Source organism: Taudactylus pleione, unplaced genomic scaffold, assembly GCF_031769625.1.
Source record: "Taudactylus pleione unplaced genomic scaffold, aTauple2 ptg000046l, whole genome shotgun sequence".
NCBI lineage: Eukaryota > Metazoa > Chordata > Amphibia > Anura > Myobatrachidae > Taudactylus > Taudactylus pleione.
The window spans coordinates 12727136-12746786 of record NW_028284448.1 but is presented as its reverse complement, the minus strand read 5'-3'; the positions used below and the strand labels follow the sequence as shown (position 1 = coordinate 12746786).

Sequence of the window (19651 nt, the reverse complement as noted above, 5' to 3'; positions counted from 1 at the left end):
CAAGGGGGGACTACTACTACTGGGGGCACTACAAGGGGGGGCTACTACTGGGGGCACTACAAGGGGAGGGGACTACTACTAGGGGCACTGTATAGGGGGGAGGGGACTACTACTAGGGGCACTACATAGGGGGAGGGGACTACCACTGGTGGCACTGCATCGAGGGACCACTGCTGGGGGCTCTATATAAAGGGCAATACTGGGGGTACTGCATTAGGGGGAGACTGCTACTGGGGGCACTGCATAGGGGGTACCACTATTGGGGGCACTATATAAGGTGCTTACTACTGGGGACACAAGGGGCACTGCATAGGGGGGATCACTACTGTGGGCACTACTGCAGGCCTGCATAAGGGTGTTCTCTCCTCTGGCACACGGGGGCACTGCATATGGGCACTACGACAGGGGGCTGCCCCTAATCTTTATTTTTACCTTACATTAATCCCATATGGACCCGCCTCCTCCCTGAAACACTTGAGGGGGGCGGTGCCGTAGCACGCACGTTCTTCGGGCACCCTGGCTACATGCTACTCCTCTGCCAGGACCGCCTGCATGCATTTGCCCCCCAGGCTAAAAGTTGCCAGCCAGCCCCTGAGTGTATCGTCTTTTTCTTCAATTCTGTGTCTTATTCACATCACAGATGCAGCAAAATACTACTCACAGTGTACTACAGATGCTGAGCTGCAACTTTAACCACACAGGAATTAGTTTTAAACACCTACAAAGTTGCAGATGAAGCTCAATGGAACTTGGCATGAGAAAAAGTCGCTGCATCATAGCACTTCATATACAGATTCAGACTCAGTCGCACGAGGATGTACAAATGCTGCACATCAAATCTAGCAAAGTAGTTTTGTTGCTTCCAGTTGTTTTATTGTTCAAAAAAGATGCACATTGTGAGAAAGTCGCCCAAGACCTGACATGCCGAGAGGGGCTGTTTGGCACAACTGAAGCTAACATGTATGAGGACACATATGTAAATGCACTTTTTCTTACTTGGACCATTTCCTATTTCAATTCTAAGGTTAAATGCTTCCACCTCTAATTTAGCCTTGTTGTGTAGAACAGCTGTTTAGCTTGAACCTCTAGGATTGCAGTAGTCTGCACACTAGACACTAGATGGCACTTTAGAATCAGCAAATATTATCTGTTTTATTTCCTCCTCCTGTCATATTATACGTATGCACATTAAACTGCTCTGCAAATTGCAGTCAGCTCTGAAATCTGCATAATTGCTGAAATAGAAATTTAATACACAAGGAAGGTCCAGCCAGAATGCATAGTTTCTTGGCGGGCTGTATGATCCAGTCACATAGGAATGCCTAGGGTCAGGGGGATGTGAAAGTGAAGAAAGAGAAAATACCTAAAGTTGTGTGTGGACTGTATGGCGGGGATGTAATTAGATAGGAAAGCTTATGGAGGATATGTGGTGGTTCTGGAATTTGATAAACTTGCCAGGTGAGTTTTCAGGGAACGCTTGTAGGTTTAGAAACTAGAGGAAAGTCTTACTGTGCATGGCAGGGCATTCCACAAAGTGGGTGAAGCCCGGAAAACGTCCTGTAACCGTGAATTGGAGCAGGTGATGCATGTGGATGAGAGACACAGATCTTGAGCAGGGCAACGAGGGTTGGGTTGGGAGATATTTTAAATTAAGTGAAGAGATGTATGTTGGTGTGGTTTTGTTATTAGCTTTATGTGGAAGTAAAAGTATTTTATATTGAATTCGATAGAATACAGGTAACCAATGGAGGGACTGACAGAGCAGAGCAGCAGGCGATGAAAGTTTAGCAAAGAAAATCAACATCGCTGCAACATTCAAAATGGATTGTAGTAGTGAGAGTCTATTTTGGGGAAGACCAGTAAGGAGACTTTTGCAATAATCAATGTGGGAGATAATGAACGCATGAATTACAGTTTTTGCACTGTCTTAAGAAAGATTTGCAAGAGTTGCAAATAAGCTCTGACAATATCATTGATTTTCATTTATATTTAAACATAATTTATAAATATGTATAGTTGTTGTATATATTGTACAACAACTATATACAACAACAAACTACAGCTCCTGAGGCTGCAAAGAAAATCCTGCGTTAAGTGCACCCTCTTTGGCTTACCGTGCGGGAAAGCGGCAGTAATTGAATAGTGCAGGGCAGAGCTGCAGCTTGCACAGTAGAAAGAGAATTCTGATGTCTCAGATATGTACCTTGCACCTTGTTTATTAATCTTACAGCCATTTTACAGTTTTCTACAGCTTTGCTACAAAGAAGAAAGAAATATCAAGCTGCTGTGTACTGATCTAAACACCCGACTCCTTATTTCCTCACAGGGAGGAGTGAATGTACTTAGGATTTGCATAATGACGAAATCTAGTTGCACTTCCTGGTTCTACAATTACGTCTGAGTCCTGGTATAAGCAGAAGCAGAAAAGATTCTACAATTTGTTGGATTTGGGGATTATTCTGAAAGAGGTTAGTGCTTAGGTACACAGGACATACATGTAAATGGTGTATTAAGTGTTTTTCTGTGTGTGCCCCAGACTAGGTGTAGAGGACAAGTGATTAATATATGTTAGTTTTTGCTCTCTCTCTGCTCTCCTCAAAGTGAAAGTAGCACAGAAAATCTAATATTCTAGATGTATATTTGTGTAGGAGACACTCATATTAAATAAGGTGTTTCCCAACACAGATAACAAGAAGATCTAAGATTGGAGTATATAGAAAAAAATTGGAATTTCATTACACCTACAACCAGCTCACGTCTGGGTAAAAACATCTATATATGGCAGATGGCACGCTTTCTGCATTGGGGTCTGGGTGTTCATGGCCGGTTTTGTATCCTCACTTTGAAACCTGTTGAAAATGTGACACAGTACTTATTACACTGTACAACAAATTAATACTTTTAATTTGTTTCCTTTCTAAAAATAGTCATACATTACTAATAGTCATACATTACTAATTTGAGGTCAAGAAAAACTAAAATGATTTCAGAATGTTTTTACTAGCTCTATTTTTTGAGCTACACTACTTGCACTATACTGTATGTACATTAGTAATATGGTCATAGTGAAAAGCTATTTTAAAATAATCTGATATTTTCTTGATAGAAAATAAATAACAGTTGTTTTCATTCAATCAATCACAAGTAAGAACTCAAAACGAAACAAACATACAGCATACAAAACAAACATACAGCATACAAAACAAACATACAGCATACGAAACAAACATACAGCATACGAAACAAACATACAGCATACGAAACAAACATACAGCATACAAAACAAACATACAGCATACAAAACAAACATACAGCATACAAAACAAACATACAGCATACGAAACAAACATACAGCATACAAAACAAACATACAGCATAGGAAAGTACTATCTAGTATAGTGGCCTATTCATTGGGGTGCTTTGTCTTTGCTTGTCCCTTGTACTCCTCTTCTGGGGCATCTCTTGTCACTGTCCAACAGTAGTGATTCACCTATCCTGATATCTTTGTTCCATTGCTGAAATGTCTTGGTGGAATCGCTCACTATGCTTGTCACTCAGTGCACCACAGTTATCTTGTGTGGGTAATCCCGTGAATCGCATATATTTGAATAGGGGAGGGAACAAATAACTGATTCATTTAATTGGGTCATTAGGCCCCGCCCCCTCTGCGCGGAACGCAGATTGCTGGTAAGATTCTCTCCATTCTGCCCACATCACTAGGAATACCCCTACATCATCATAAATGGGCTGTATCTCGGAACTCAGAGCTAACTGAGAGTTTTAAATGTCATATTCATTCTTTGCATGCTGAAATCAATTAGAAGTAACTATTTACACATTGGAAACATTTTCATTGTTGTGCAGTGTTATAGAAAGAAAGACAGGTTTTTCTTTTCATAGGATCTCCAAATACTTTGTAATACACATAGGGGAAAATTGAATTATTGCCCGTAGTTACTGCCACAGAGGTAATGCAACATTGTAGACAAGCAAAACAGGATTGCACAAATACAATGCAACTTCAACCCACAGAAGTTAGTGACACATGTTACAGAAGACTAAGAGGAAAATTCAGCATTGTACGCAAGTGCAATGCTGAACGTGGATTCCCGATTATCGGGTACCTGTGCGTGCGCATGACCTCTTCTGTGAATATGCAGAATGGTTCCTGCATAATCGCACGCAGCCCCTTCTATGCCTCTTCCTGATTCACAGGCAGAGACATATAGGGGGTGGGAACGGCCAGCATTCCTGGAAATGAGAGCGTGCCTGCCCCATTTTCCGGGAGTGGCAAGGCCAAGGGCTGCGTCCACCAAGGTAGTTTCCTGGCCTCCGTCTACGCAATAATAAAGAGACATCACAAGAGCTACATTTAAAGAAAATCTTGATTATTTTTCGGTATATATTCTGGTCGATAAGTAATTTTTAAACCAAATGTGTAAACTAGCATCATCTAATGATGACTGTGGCGGTACACCTGTCAAACCGTAACGCAGGTGTCCTAAGGCGAGCTCAGGGAGGACATAAACCTCCTGTGGAGCAGAAGGGCATTTAAGTAATAAATAATAAATAAATAAATAAATAAATAATCAATATTTTTTTTTAAATGTAGCAAGCCTGATGAATTTTATGTCTGCTAAAATTAACAGATCCATTTCAAAGATATTGGGAATAATGTAACACGAACAGCCTCTTTATGGTGATATGTAAAAACTGTTTATTGCCAAGGTGGAACAATTATTTGAGAAAAGTTTAAAAACAGATAAAATTTATTTTATATATACATATATATGTATACTACTACATAAATACTATATATATATATATATATATATATATATACACACACACACATATACATATATATATATATATATATATATACATATATATATATATATATATATATATATATATAGATAGATAGATAGATAGATATAGATATACATACATACATACACACACACACATACATACATACAGACTGACAGCCTGTTATGATGTATATCTTATAGAATGGTTATACACTACGTGTTTAGTTATGTGGATTTCAGGTCTGGTTACATGGTATCCTATATTCTTTGGGAAACTAATTAAAAAAAAATTTTTCTGTTTTGTTTCAGGTTACATTGATTTATTTTTTATTTACTCACCACTAGAGGGCGATTTCTGCACACAATATGTGTTTTTTCATGCTGTTTTCTGATACATTATTCTGTGTTCTGTTTACCTTGTGTTGTATTGTTTCTTTAAACTGCGCTGATTAGCTACTGATTTGTAGCATTATTGGATTTATATCAGTTTACCTTGATTCAACATTTTTTTTTTGCAATATATATTTATTGGTTGCTAAAATAACAAGACAAACAGAAAGAAAAAAAAACAACAGTTGGTATAACAATACTGAGCAAAATAAAACATCCACTGAAGTAGACATGTACAAACATGTATAATAATCAGAATACAAAATCGATACTCAGTCAGATGAAATATGGCCCAAAATCAAATACCATATCACATAAAACAAACAAACGTAAAAACAAGAGCAAAATCTACATATATAGAGAAATCTATATATATATATATATATATATATACCCTCTGCGCTAATTAAAAATGAACTACAAATATGTGAAGTGGCAGATGAACCACAACAACTATTGATGGTATATAAATTGTTCAGGACTCGATCAAAAAATTAATAAAACATTTAATCATACACATATATCCATTATAAATATATCACATAATACATATGATGAAATCCATTTTGAAATAACCTACAAATTCATAGCAATTGCTTAATTTTTACAATACACAGCACCTCAAGCGATGATTGTACGAATATTACTCAATTTGTTGTACAATTATTAAAATGTCCTGGTACAGTCCGTATTCCAGCATATAAAAAATATATATATATCTCAGTGAGGACTTATTCTGCTAGTCACACAGTTGATGAATCCTCCTCATAGATGGATAATGAGTTAACCACTGCATATGTCCTGTATAATGTTAAATTATTGAACTGGCCAGTTCTAAAACAGCAGCTTAATTGTTGCTCACCCCGCTAGTGTGCTCAATGTCCACAGGGCTTCCTGTTTGAGCTCCAGCTATCACGAGCCTTGAACTTGGCGTCGGCACCAGCCTGCCTTCCGTTAGAGAAGTGTCCTACAATGCAGCAATCAAGCTGTGAGGACAACAGTGTTGTCGAATCAATGTAAGTCATTTTTCTAACAAATTTGGGGAATTTTCTGATGCCCATCTGATGGCTGGCTACTTCTGTGCAGCTGCAGACACCCAGAAGTGGATGCAAGTTAGATTCCAGCATCTAAATTGCTAAGGATAAGCAGGTGTGGAAGAATCACACACCTGAAAAAACTCAATAATCAACTGAATGACCAATTAGGTGCAAGTTTATCCTTTAAGAAGAAGGCTGGTGGAGGGGATCAGCACTCTTTGAGAAAGCCCCCGTTGCATATAGGGGCGAAACGTGTCAGAGGGATCCCCAGTCACTTTGATTCAGTCCAGAATATTCAGCGGCTGCTGACTCCACCGCCCGGAACGCTGGTGTGCCATCTATGTGACTAACGATGCCGCTACACTGTTGTCCTCACAGCTTGATTGCTGCTACATTGTAGGACACTTCTCTAACGGAAGGCAGGCTGGTGCCGTCGCCAAGTTCAAGGCTCGTGATAGCTGGAGCTCAAACAGGAAGCCCTGTGGACATTGAGCACACTAGCGGGGTGAGCAACAATTAAGATGCTGTTTTAGAACTGGCCAGTTCAATAATTTAACATTATACAGGACATATGCAGTGGTTAACTCATTATCCATCTATGAGGAGGATTCATCAACTGTGTGACTAGCAGAATAAGTCCTCACTGAGATATATATATTTTTTATATGCTGGAATACGGACTGTACCAGGACATTTTATTAATTGTACAACAAATTGAGTAATATTCGTACAACCATCGCTTGAGGTGCTGTGTATTGTAAAAATTAAGCAATTGCAATGAATTTGTAGTTTATTTCAAAATGGATTTCATCATATGTATTATGTGATATATTTATAATGGATATATGTGTATGATTAAATGTTTTATTAATTTTTTGATCGAGACCTGAACAATTTATATACCATCAATAGTTGTTGTGGTTCATCTGCCACTTCTCATATTTGTAGTTCATTTTTAATTAGCGCAGAGGGTATATATATATATATATAGAGAGAGAGAGATTTTTCTATATATGTAGATTTTGCTCTTGTGTTTTCAATCAGGGTGAGTTTATTCACAGACTCACCCAATCTTCTGCAGCTGAGGGTTTCATTTAAATTCAAGTATATATATATATATTTATTTTTAGTATTAAGCGCCGGAGTAATTTTTTCTGTTAGTTGTAATTTTTTCTGTTTGTTAAACGTAAAAACAACAAATGGAAAAGGAAAAAAAAACTAAACAAGGGGAAGACTGAAGAGGGATAGGGAGAGAGGGGAGGGAGTCACCTAGAGCACCAGTTGATCAAATTGAAGCATTGGTATAATCAGTGCCAGATTTAAACTCAAGTCAAGGGAGCCAGGTTGCACTAAATTCACGCCGTTTCTCAACTCCCAACCGTAGATCTTCCATGTCCATATAAAGATCCACGCGAGCAAACCATTCCTTTAGTGGAGGGGCCACAGATTTCCAGTGAATAAGAATTACTGCTTTTGCCGCAGAATTAAGAAATTTGAGGAGGGCTTTCTTGTACAGCTTAAGCGATCCAGGGGACAAATTCAGAAGCCAAAAGGAGGGGTCTGAGGGGACTGCATATCCTAAAACTGATGCAGAAAAATAAATAACTTTCTCTCAAAAAGGACATAGTGCTCGACAGTCCCACCAAACATGTAAGGGCGAGCCTTCTGCAGAATTACAGCACCAGTAGCAATTAGACACTGTAGGGAACAAAATGTTTAAGCTGGAGGTATCGCCAAATCTCAGCTGCCGGCAGGGACCACTTAGCTGAGACTTAAATATTACAACATACAAAAAAGAGAAACCAGATGCACAATACAACCATTAATAATTATGCATAATATGTGAGGTTTTTGCCATAAATTTGGCCAAAGTTATGATCTTACCCACCATCGTCAACGATGATTGATTAGTGTAAGTGGCCACTTGCATCTATAACCTCAGCCATCATCTGGCAGGCCACGGTCTGAGAAAAATAACTGTAAGGGGCACACTTCAGTTTACACTTATCCCCGGTCCTGTGATTGACAATTTCTATCTCTTCTGAGTGGTCACACCGTAGTTTTCCTACGATGATGTTGTGAACAGTTGTGGTCACTTTGTTCCATGTGTAATGGTTCCCAGAGTTGTGAAATATACAGTGTATGGTTTCGAGGGGCATGATGGAATCTCTTAATCTCCTGCCGAAGGGTCCAACCATTATGGGATTCAGCATGGTGGGCTGCTACAGGGGGGTGGTGGCTGACCTGCTCACACAGCGAGCGATAGCCAAAATCCTCCATTCGATCCAACTCAAAGGTCTCTCCCAGCAGCGGGTTGAAGGGTTTGCTGGCCCAGAAGACTGTGGTGGAGTATGAGGATACTGTAAAATTGGCCACTAGACACAGTTGCTCAAGAGCACTCTCGCATTGAGCCCCCCAGTCCAGCAGGGTGTAGTACTCCAGGTCCTCGTTCAGACACTGAAGCATTGAGAGCGGCTTGTTGAAGTTCGCAGGCATTGGTATCTTGCTCAACTCTTTCCCAATGCAATTCTTCATAACACTCGAAAGGTTAAGACTGTAGTTGGGTTTGTATGGGATCCTTGTGAGTCTCTCTTTCCTCGTGTCTTCTGAGTGCGGGCGCACCGCCTCCTCCATGGTGTCGCAGCTTGCAGCACTGATGTTGCTACCAGATCACTTGTGCCCCAGGCCATCCTGGGAAGGGCTGCTTATAATTTCAGGAGCATCGAAGAATTCATTCTCATCATCCTCATCGCTGAGGTCTCCTTTCGCTGTCCCACAGGGGTCTTTAGTGATTCGCCAATGACTTTCAGCTGGCAGCACAGTGGCCCCGTGGAATGCCCATTCCAGGTGGTTGTGCTGCTTTGCCAAATGCTCCAAAGTCTTCTGAAGACATAGCCGCTGGTCTCTCTTATACTGCAGGACTCTCTGCCAGTGCTTACTGTGACTCTCTGCGATCGACTTGAAGTCCTGACATGCATTTATCATGGCATTGGAGGTGATCCTGAAGAGTGTGGCTCTCTCGTTGATCTGCTTGATTTTGTCCGAGCTGTCCTGTGGGAGACGCAGGCTCTCCAGCTCGCTCAGAGAGCGTTGCAGGGCAGTCCCATGTTTTGCAATGAGATCATTGCATGTGCCCAAATCTTCAAACATTCCCTAGAGTGCGCGCAGTGTGCTGTGTACCTCCGCCTTGTCCGTCTGAGAGGTGGGATCATCATCAACCGAGTCATCTTACTCTGCCTGCATTTTGACAGTCCGAGCCTTGGCTAGCTCTAGGGCTGTAATCCATCGCTGGTGCTCAACTTCCGAGCTGGCTTTTAGGTGGTACGTCTGTGCTCCCCCATTATAAATCGCAAAGTTACAGGCGTCTTCAACGGAGAAGTTAGCAGTAGCCAGGTTAATTGTGCCACGACAGGTATTTCGCATCTCTGCCTCCGATCGGTAGTATGAGAGCAGCCCATTGCTCAGCACAAATCAGCGTATCTGGTGTAATTGGTCCATTTGAAGAGCCAGCCCTCCCGAGCTGAGCCAGACACGGACCCCGAGGAGCTACCTGGGCAGAGCGGGGCCGGTTCCATGCGGCGGCGGGGCCGGCGGCAGTGGTGGGATTGATCCTGGACCGGGACTCGGCCCGGCTAGAGGACAGGGACGGGTTCACCCTGGATTGCATGGACAGCATGCATACTGCATATACATTGTTATATTGTTATACACTATTGCCTTAAGCTAATGGATATGACAGTTAGGCTAGACCTCTTTTTAAAGGATGTGAAACATTTTTTCTATATGTATCTATGCATCGATTACAGCATACACTGTGTTGTTTAGATTGTGTCTATGACTAGGCTTGCCATATCATCCGTTTAATTCTGGACACATATGAATTACACGGACTCTGTGGCTGGCTGATTTCACCTGCTTTTAATCAGGACCTGTGTAATTCACATGTGTCCCGAGTTAAAGGGATAATATGACAAGCCTATGACAAATCATGCTTGTACCTTTGTATTTGAATTTTTTAAGGATGTTTGCGATGTCTCCATAGTTACCAAGCATTTCTCGGGGTGGTGCCTGATGACGTCAGATGTGACGCACATCGGAGGGTGTGGCACACGCTGATGACATCAGCACAGGCCCAGGGGGAGTCACTATTTGGTGTTGCTACTGTATCTATTTAAGGTAAATGTTAAAAGATAACTGAAACGTCTGGATAATTTTGTGCTTTGTGGACTGGTACAGATGCTTTAACCACTTTGGGCCGTATTAAATTAGCGGCGAAAAATGACTTTTTTTTCACACAAAATTTGCATGGTAGTTTTTCGACAAACTGCGCAACTTATAATACATTTGTGGGGTCATTTATCATCAGGGGGGAGTCCAAAGAGATCTAATAGGGATTTTGCATTTTTTTTTCCTCCTGGTCTGAGATAGAGAAAACTTTTCTCTAATTTTTTTACTCCATTTTCGCCTGTTTGCCGTTTTCGACGTTTTTTTTGTTAAAAATGTCACAGTTTCTTTGTAAAAAAATGGGCATTTTCGACGATAATTGAATACGTCCCTTGGTCGTGATGTTACGATCATCGATAGTCAGATATATCAATGACTGATATATTAAAAATCAATGTTAATTTTATGTGTTATGAAAGCCGGCAAACTTTAATTATGTAGTAGTTATTACCGGAACAGTAAAAGTAAGATATATTGCAGAAATTATTAAAATTAGAAGATTGCACTTACCTGTTATCTGCACGTATCTCCGTGTTGCTTCTGATCCGCAACCAGCAGGATCCAGCAACATCAGCTGAAGAGGAGGAGGAATGTAAGGGGTGATGTAGAAGAAAAATCGGAAGTGGGAGGAGGTGCAGGGCAACTGTTATGAGCAGGGCTAAACTGAAATCTCGGGTCCTGGTACACATGTTTTTGGGGCCAACAGAAGGTACATGCCTGTCATCCATCAGCTGTGTCTCTGCTTCTCTCCAGATCCATCCCAGTGTCTTCAGCATACTTAGGAATAAAGAAAAATGGAGCGCACTGGACAGAGGTAAGGTATTTAATGGTCACTACCAAAAGAAATACATTTAAAAATTAACAATAAAATCCTAAAAAAACAGTATAAATAAATGAATCCAGGACCTATTATATCCGTTGATGTTATAATGATCATTGAGAGGCACCTTAAATAGTCCAAAAGTGATAAAACAATATTTGCAAAAAACAGCATATACAGTCAGGTCCATAAATATTGGGACATTGACAGAATTTTCAGATTTTGGCCTCTATTCACCACCACAATGGTTTTGAAATGAAACAAACAAGATGTGCTTTAACTGCAGACTTTCAGATTTAATTTGAGGGTAGTTACATCCAAATCAGGTGAACGGTGTAGGAATTACAACAGTTTCAATATGTGCCTCCCACTTTTAAAGGGGCCAAAAGTATCAACTAAAAAGCTATTTCATGGACAGGTGTGGGCTATTCCCTCATTATTTCATTATCAATTAAGCAGGTAAAAGGTCTGGGGTTGATTCTAGGTGTGACATTTGCATTTGGAATCAGTTGCTGTCAGCTCTCAATATGAGATCCAAAGAGCTGTCACTATCAGTGAAGCAAGCCATCATTAGGCTGAAAAATCAAAACAAACCCATCAGAGAGATAGCAAAAACATTATGTGGAGCCAAATCAACTGTTTGGAACATTCTTAAAAAGAAAGAACGCACCGGAGAGCTCAGCAACACCAAAAGACCCGGAAAACCACGGAAAACAACTGTGGTGGATGACAAAAGAATTATTTCCCTGGTGAAGAAAAACTCCTTCACGACAGTTGGCCAAATCAAGAACACTCTCCAGGAGGTAGATGTATATGTGTCAAAGTCAACAATCAAGAGAAGACTTCACAAGAGTGAATATAGAGGGCTCACCACAAGATGCAAACCATTGGTGAGCCACAAAAACAGGAATACCAGATTAGAGTTTGCCAAACATCATCTAAAAAAGCCATTACAGTTCTGGAACAACATCCTATGGACAGATGAGACAAAGATCAACTTGTACCAGCGTGATGGGAAGAGAAGAGAAGGAAAGGAACTGCTCATGATCCAAAACATACCACCTCATCAGTGAAGCATGGTGTGGGCATGTATGGCTGCCAATGGAACTGGTTCCCTTGTATTTATTGATGATGTGACTGCTGACAAAAGCAGCAGAATGAATTCTGAAGTGTTTCGGGCAATATTATATGCTCATATTCAGTCCAATGCTTCAGAACTCATTGGACGACGCTTCACAGTGCAGATGGACAATGACCCGAAGCATACTGCAAAAGCAACCAAAGAGTTTTTTAAGGCTAAAAAGTGGAATGTTATGCATTGGCCAAGTCAATCCCCTGACCTGAATCTGATTGAGCATGCATTTCACTTGATGAAGACAAAACTGAAAGGAAAATGCCCCAAGAACAAGCAGGAACTGAAGACATTTGCAGTAGAGGCCTGGCAGAGCATCACCAGGGATGAAACCCAGCGTCTGGTGAGGTCTATGCGTTCCAGACTTCAGGCTGTAATTGCCTGCAAAGGATTTGCAACAAAGTATTAAAAAGTGTAAGTTAGAGTTAGGATTGTTTAGTTTGTCCCATTACTTTTGGCCCCTTAAAAAGTGGGAGGCAAATATAGAAACCATTGTAATTCCTACACCGTTCACCTGATTTGGATGTAATTACCCTCAAATTAAATCCGAAAGTCTGCAGTTAAACCACATCTTGTTTGTTTCATTTCAAAGCCATTGTGGTGGTGAATAGAGGCCAAAATATGAAAATTCTGTCAATGTCCCAATATTTATGGACCTGACTGTAGATGACAGCTGTTATTATGAGCGTGTGATTAGCTGAAAAGTGTCTCATACATTCCACATCCAGCCAAAAAGCGTTAGTAGGTTAAGTTATTAAAAAAAAAGGCCTGCATATATAATTTCACTCCAGCTTAGTAATGAGAGATGGTAGCTCGAAGCAAATAAGCCAGGGAAAGCCATGGAACTAGTATTAGTAATCAGGCAGCAGTAAAGATCTTATCACCTGTATGTTGTGAAACTGTTTGCTGGCGTCCCGGCAATACAGCGTCTGTCCTGCTTCCCACAGACTTCAGCGGTGTATGAGTTCTCAGCCACCTGGAGGGGAGAGCAGCGCTGCCCACTGTGGACCCGGCAGTGTAGATTCCCAAAGACAGAGGTATGTACTGCGCTTCCGTGTGTGAAGTCCCGGAGGCTTAGGAGACACAGCTGCGTTGCCGTCTGTGTACTCACTGGAGCAATGCAAGTGGAGCTAGCTGGCAAATGGTGTACATCCAATTGGGTGCTCTCTTAGTCCAGGATCCAGGAGGAAACACTGACGCGTTTCTCGGCCAATAGAGGGGGTCGTTTCATCAGAGGTGACTAGTGTGCTAAAACAGACTCTACTTATACTGATACGTAATTGATAAACACATGAAACAATTAAAGTCAAATAACTTATCAACTTATGTTATCACCAAGATAGATAGAATATAAATTCAAATACTTAAAAAACTTGAACAAAGTTATAAAATAAAAATATAAATTATTATTCATAATATTTAGAATGAACTGGACACCTATATAAACAGGATTAGGTATAAATCATATGTAATCACCACTTAATTAACAAGGGATCACACTCCTTTTTTCAAAGAAGATAGAATCAATATATTTATCTTTATCAAATGTTTATATATACAATGATTACAAAACATATTTGAATTGACAATGAATTAGAAAATATTTCATAAATAGATTGATCGAATGACATTAATTAGGAAAGATAGCATCCAGACCCTGATACTTTATACATAACAATGAAAAATAATAAAAAATATAAAATATATACAGTATATATTATATTATACTATATAGAAATACATATATATATATATATATATATATATTTATATATAATATAATGATGGGCATGCCAGAGAACACACATATAACATATTTAGGTAACCATATGCATAATATGTGGATGCTTGTGTATAGACATGAAATGAACACACACACATATGTGCGCTGACTGCACAATGTATAATCAACACATGACATATACAATGCAATCCCCAAGCAAAATATTAACGAAACAAACTGATATTATAGCATCACATTGATTAGTGACAATAATGTGGCGACCTAATCCTATGAGACAGAAGAGGAGGAGGGGGGGGTTACTTACCTACTATTTGTTTTACCTCCCCAGTGGAAGCCTGGGGAAGAGAAACAGGTGGGCGGTGATTATTTGTGTCATGAAGCTCCACCCCCAACTCACGTATCGACAATACCCGGGAAAATTCTGCCCACTTCACTAGGAAGTGGACGGGATGTGGTAGAGGTGCCTACTCTTCCGAGGGTGCAGGGGTTTATCCAAAAATCGGGAGCTTCCTGCAGGTTCCAGGAGAGTACGCAAGTCTGGTCTTCAGCTCCATCCCCATCCTCCTGTCTGTATCTCCACCACTAGCCTCATCCCCCTCTCTCTTACATCCTCCCCCTCCTCTCTCCAGCACTAGCACACACCCCAATTTCTCTCTGGCACACCAGTACCATTCACTCTGTGTCTTTCCAGCTCCAGCACAACCCCACACCTCCCCTTTCCCCCTGTCCTGTCTCTCCAGCCCAGGCTCCACACTTATCTTGTTCGTCTTCTGTGGCTCCTCTTATCATCAGCGGCGCAACGTGATGTCATGACATCACAGGTTCTATGGCGCAAAAATAATATTTATCGCACTGACCGCTGGGGCCGGACTCGCTCTTCATACCTGTGCTGTTGCAGTATTCACTGCAGAATCACAGGCAGATGACAGTGGTCAGGTTGGACTCTGAGAGGCTGCGGCCCCTCGAAGTCTAGGGGCCCAGTACAGGTGTCCCCCTAGTACCCCCCTGTCACTGAGTGTTATGGGCAAATAGTAGAAGGCGGTGGAAAGATAGAACAAAGGAAAGACACTTACTATGCAGAGATACACAAAGGGACAGACATAAAAGAGACAGATGAGAAGGGGTGGGGGGCAGAGCCACCCACCCACAGTGATGGGTTATAATAGAGACATAAACACTCACTGGAGGGTGGGGCTGGGAACATGCAGGGTCTTACCAATAATTTATGCAGCAAACATGCTCTGGTTGGAGGAGGGCACACGCCAGAGAAGGAGCAGGGGTGAGGGGCGTGACATGTACAGGTAACACTGCTTCCCCTGTGTTGATTGGTCAGGTTAGGGGTTACAGCATGTGCACTGTAATAGTGATGGTCTATTATTAAATAGAAATAACACAGGTCATAGATGGCTCCTGCTGGTGCCTCCACCAACCATTGATTCGACACCCAAAACATGTGCTCCGCCTGCTTGTGCATGTACATTACATCACATGGGTCATAAACTCGGAAGTGAGACATCACTGGGATAGCTATAACTGCAAAAAGATCTTGCAGGTAAGTAGGCAAAGATGTCTGTTAATGATCACATTATAAATTATGAATACATCTTGCCCCATGTGAGAAGAGAGCATGAGAGAGAAAATATTTTCCTTCTTCTATATATTACCCCTTTCTCTGTCTCACTGAGCTAACTCCAGCTTGGTGCGTGCCTGCCCAGTGAGTACAGTAGACAGTGGGTGAGGGAATGAGTCAGGAGACCCCTGAATGTGATGTGACTGTGATTTGTGTGACATGGGAAAAGCTTTTTCCAATTCATTTATTGTCCAAAACTATCTGCCTGTTTCTAGCAGAAGACTGTTTGTACCCAGATATGGTACCACTGTAATGTCACTATGCTTTGTAATAAAATTATAAAACATACCTACTAAATAGAGTGGTATTTCTATTTTGGAACACAGGGTTATGATGATGCACAGTATGCCAGAGGAAGATGATGAGTCCCTGTACCCACAAGGAGCTCTACTACCTAATTCCGTATCAAATTCAGAATACAGCCCCAGAGATGCAGGCAGCGGGATAAGTAACTCTCCAAATAATTTGACTCAGGGTAAAATAACATACCTTACAAGCAAAGACACTGGCTATGTATCCAATATATCCGATATACTGGGGACAGAGCAGCTGGAGCCACCTGAAACACTTATATCACATGACTATCCTGAAAATCAAATGCACCATGCAATGCTCAGAGCAATGAATCAAGGTAAATACCAACAGTATGTACACTAAAGTATGTGACATTTTACTTCAGTTAAGTAAAGATGGAATCAGTGTGTCAGATACAGGGCATGTAAAAAAGCACACTATGCAAGAGCACATATAAAACATACAATTAACATAAGAAATATTACAGATCTTATTTTTCTTATTTATTTTTATTTAATTTCGCTGAACAGATAAATATAAAATTATATTTCGTTAAAGGGTTGTTCCCTGGTTATATAAAGGTATTTAGAATTATGCAATCTTTACCTTGCCCTAAAAAATGTTTTGCCTCAAGCCATACTTGCCAACTCTCCCTGATTGTTAGGGAGACTCGCTGAAATAGTAGCAATCTCCCTGTCTCCCTGAAATAGCAGCAATCTCCCTGATTATACCTTACCCCCAGTATGAAGCTGTTATATATATAAAAAAAACCTGAGATACATACAGATCTGTCCAGCTATTTAGTTGCTCATGGCGTGGCGTGAGCCGCGCCATGGACCTGTGGCGTGGCGTGCAGGCCACTGAGTCGCGCCATGGACTTGTGGAATACCGTGGTATTCTTCAACGAAGGATATGCTACGGCATGTAATACAGTGCTTAACCGCTGGGTGGCGAGTGCTCCACTTTTGTAATTGTATGTAATACAGTGCTTAACCACTGGGTGGCGAGTGCTCCACTGTTGTAATTTGTACTGAATGCTATACTGTTAAACTTACAGTAAATTGGATGGATATCACATTCACAGCATTTACATGTACGCACAACCCAGACTGTATTTTTAATGTCACATAATATACATATATATAGTACTGTACCGTACAGTGAGATCTTATAACAGGATTCAAATCACTGCACATACTGTATTGTACATACGGTACGGTGCAGTAACTGAATAGTAGAGAAGTTGCCCGAGTTGTTGTCACAGTATAACCGATACTGTAGATTAATGAGATGCACGCACAGCTTTCACTGAGATGGGATGAATTACAGTATGACAATTTTTTTTTTTTTTTTATTAAAAACAGCAGCGGGAGGAGTGCACAAGGATGAGGCCGCTCTGTGCGGTTCACTGTAGCTGTCGTGTGGGCTAGTGGTTAGGTAATCACTTTGGTAGAATTATGGTCCCGGGTTCGATCCCTGGAAAAGAATATACCGTACCATATATTTTTTTTTATTGTCACTGTCTGCTCTGGACACTATAGTGAAACTACTTTAGTAGTGTTGTACTGTATTGTAATACTGTAGTGTTGTTGTTTAAAAGGCTGCTTAAAAGTAAGACATTACAAACTGATTGTGTGTTTAAATAGTGCAAAACTTTCGTCAATGTCTGCACTGTGGTGGCTGTCTGCTTCGAGGGGTTGCAATGGGATTTCATGTGCATGCCCAGTGGAGGGTTTACAATGGGATCTGTAGTGTCAAGACGCAAACATGCGACAACGTAGATGCGGTCTCAGCCTTACGCACTATGGCTACGTCCCTTGGACTGTGTCTGAGAGTGGTTTCCGACTGTGAGAGAGCGCTCTGTGTTCAAAGCTGACTGTGCGTTTGAAGTGCAAAATAGCATTGCATCGCAAACTTATGACATTGGTGATGCTGCTCCAACCTTGCACACTAAGTACGGTAGTAGAGGGATCTGTATGAGAGAGAACTCTCTGTATTACACGGTTGGCGCTATGGTGGCTGTCAGCCATCTGTGATGGATTAGAAATGGAGGGGGGTACAATGGGATCTGTGGCGCCAAGCCATACACCATGTAGCGCTATGCCATCACTGAGCATGCGCAGTTGGCTGTATTACTGCAGTCGGTACAGTACTGTATGCTGTTGAATTTCCATCTCTGGCGGGCGCATGCCCAGTAGGAGGGCTGTGATGGGATTTCTGGCACATGCCCAGTGGGGCCGAGAGTCATACACAGTGCGCATCAGGTCCCTTCCCCCAAAGCAAGCAAGAGCCTCACCTTACCATAATAAAGGAAGCTTTGTTAATCCATTTACTATAAGCAGTCAGCTCTGCCCTAGTGTCCCGAAAAATGCTACGAATTGTGACTATTGCTAAGGACACCATCCCCCGTCTGCTAGGACAACTAGTGTGCCGCTATGAATGTGCCTGTACTGAATATTAAAAACTGACGGTGCCGTTGAATTTAGCACCACAGAATAGTGATTTCATAACTGCAGAAACTGCTAGTGAATCTACTGTCTAGAATGAGAGACAGGGCTCTGTATCGCAAACTGTGCACCCAAAACGCAAACATGCGACAACGTAGATGCGGTCTCAGCCTTACGCACTATGGCTACGTCCCTTGGACTGTGTCTGAGAGTGGTTTCCGACTGTGAGAGAGCACTCTGTTCAAAGCTGACTGTGCGTTTGAAGCGCAAAATAGCGTTGCGTCGCAAACTTATGACATTGGTGATGCTGCTCCAACCTTGCACACTAAGTACGGTAGTAGAGGGATCTGTATGAGAGAGAACTCTCTGTATTACACGGTTGGCGCTATGGTGGCTGTCAGCCATCTGTGATGGATTAGAAATGGAGGGGGGTACAATGGGATCTGTGGCGCCAAGCCATACACCATGTAGCGCTATGCCATCACTGAGCATGCACAGTTGGCTGTATTACTGCAGTCGGTACAGTACTGTATGCTGTTGAATTTCCATCTCTGGCGGGCGCATGCCCAGTAGGAGGGTTGTGATGGGATTTCTGGCGCATGCCCAGTGGGGCCGAGAGTCATACACAGTACGCATCAGGTCCCTTCCCCCAAAGCAAGCAAGAGCCTCACCTTACCATAATAAAGGAAGCTTTGTTAATCCATTTACTGTAAGCAGTCAGCTCTGCCCTAGTGTCCTGAAAAATGCTACGAATTGTGACCATTGCTAAGGACACCATCCCCCATCTGCTAGGACAACTAGTGTGCCGCTATGAATGTGCCTGTACTGAATATTAAAAACTGATGGTGCTGTTGAATTTAGCACCACAGAATAGTGATTTCATAACTGCAGAAACTGCTAGTGAATCTACTGTCTAGAATGAGAGACAGGGCTCTGTATCACAAACTGTGCACCCAAAACGCAAAACGTAAACATGCGACAACGTAGATGCGGTCTCAGCCTTACGCACTATGGCTACGTCCCTTGGACTGTGTCTGAGAGTGGTTTCCGACTGTGAGAGAGCGCTCTGTGTTCAAAGCTGGCTGTGCGTTTGAAGCGCAAAATAGCGTTGCATCGCAA

At 41.6% G+C, this 19651-nt stretch overlaps 1 protein-coding gene and 1 pseudogene across 4 annotated transcripts in view; one reads left to right on the top strand and one right to left on the bottom strand.

Annotated features, from left to right (window-relative positions):
- Window positions 1-2395: 2395 nt before the first annotated feature.
- Window positions 2396-19651, top strand: part of TRAF3IP2 (TRAF3 interacting protein 2) — a 56754-nt gene continuing 39498 nt past the window's right edge. For 3 of the 4 annotated variants that reach the window (XM_088460419.1, XM_088460417.1, XM_088460420.1), the window contains exons 1-4: window positions 2396-2468; window positions 11219-11279; window positions 13365-13454; window positions 16118-16422. In XM_088460419.1, coding sequence (XP_088316545.1) covers window positions 11260-11279; window positions 13365-13454; window positions 16118-16422 — 415 coding nt within the window. In that variant the 5' untranslated portion in view covers window positions 2396-2468; window positions 11219-11259. The remainder of the gene's footprint in view (window positions 2469-11218; window positions 11280-13364; window positions 13455-16117; window positions 16423-19651) is intronic. The other variant, XM_088460421.1, reaches the window with a different exon arrangement.
- Window positions 8149-9816, bottom strand: LOC148537696 (oxysterol-binding protein 1 pseudogene; annotated as a pseudogene).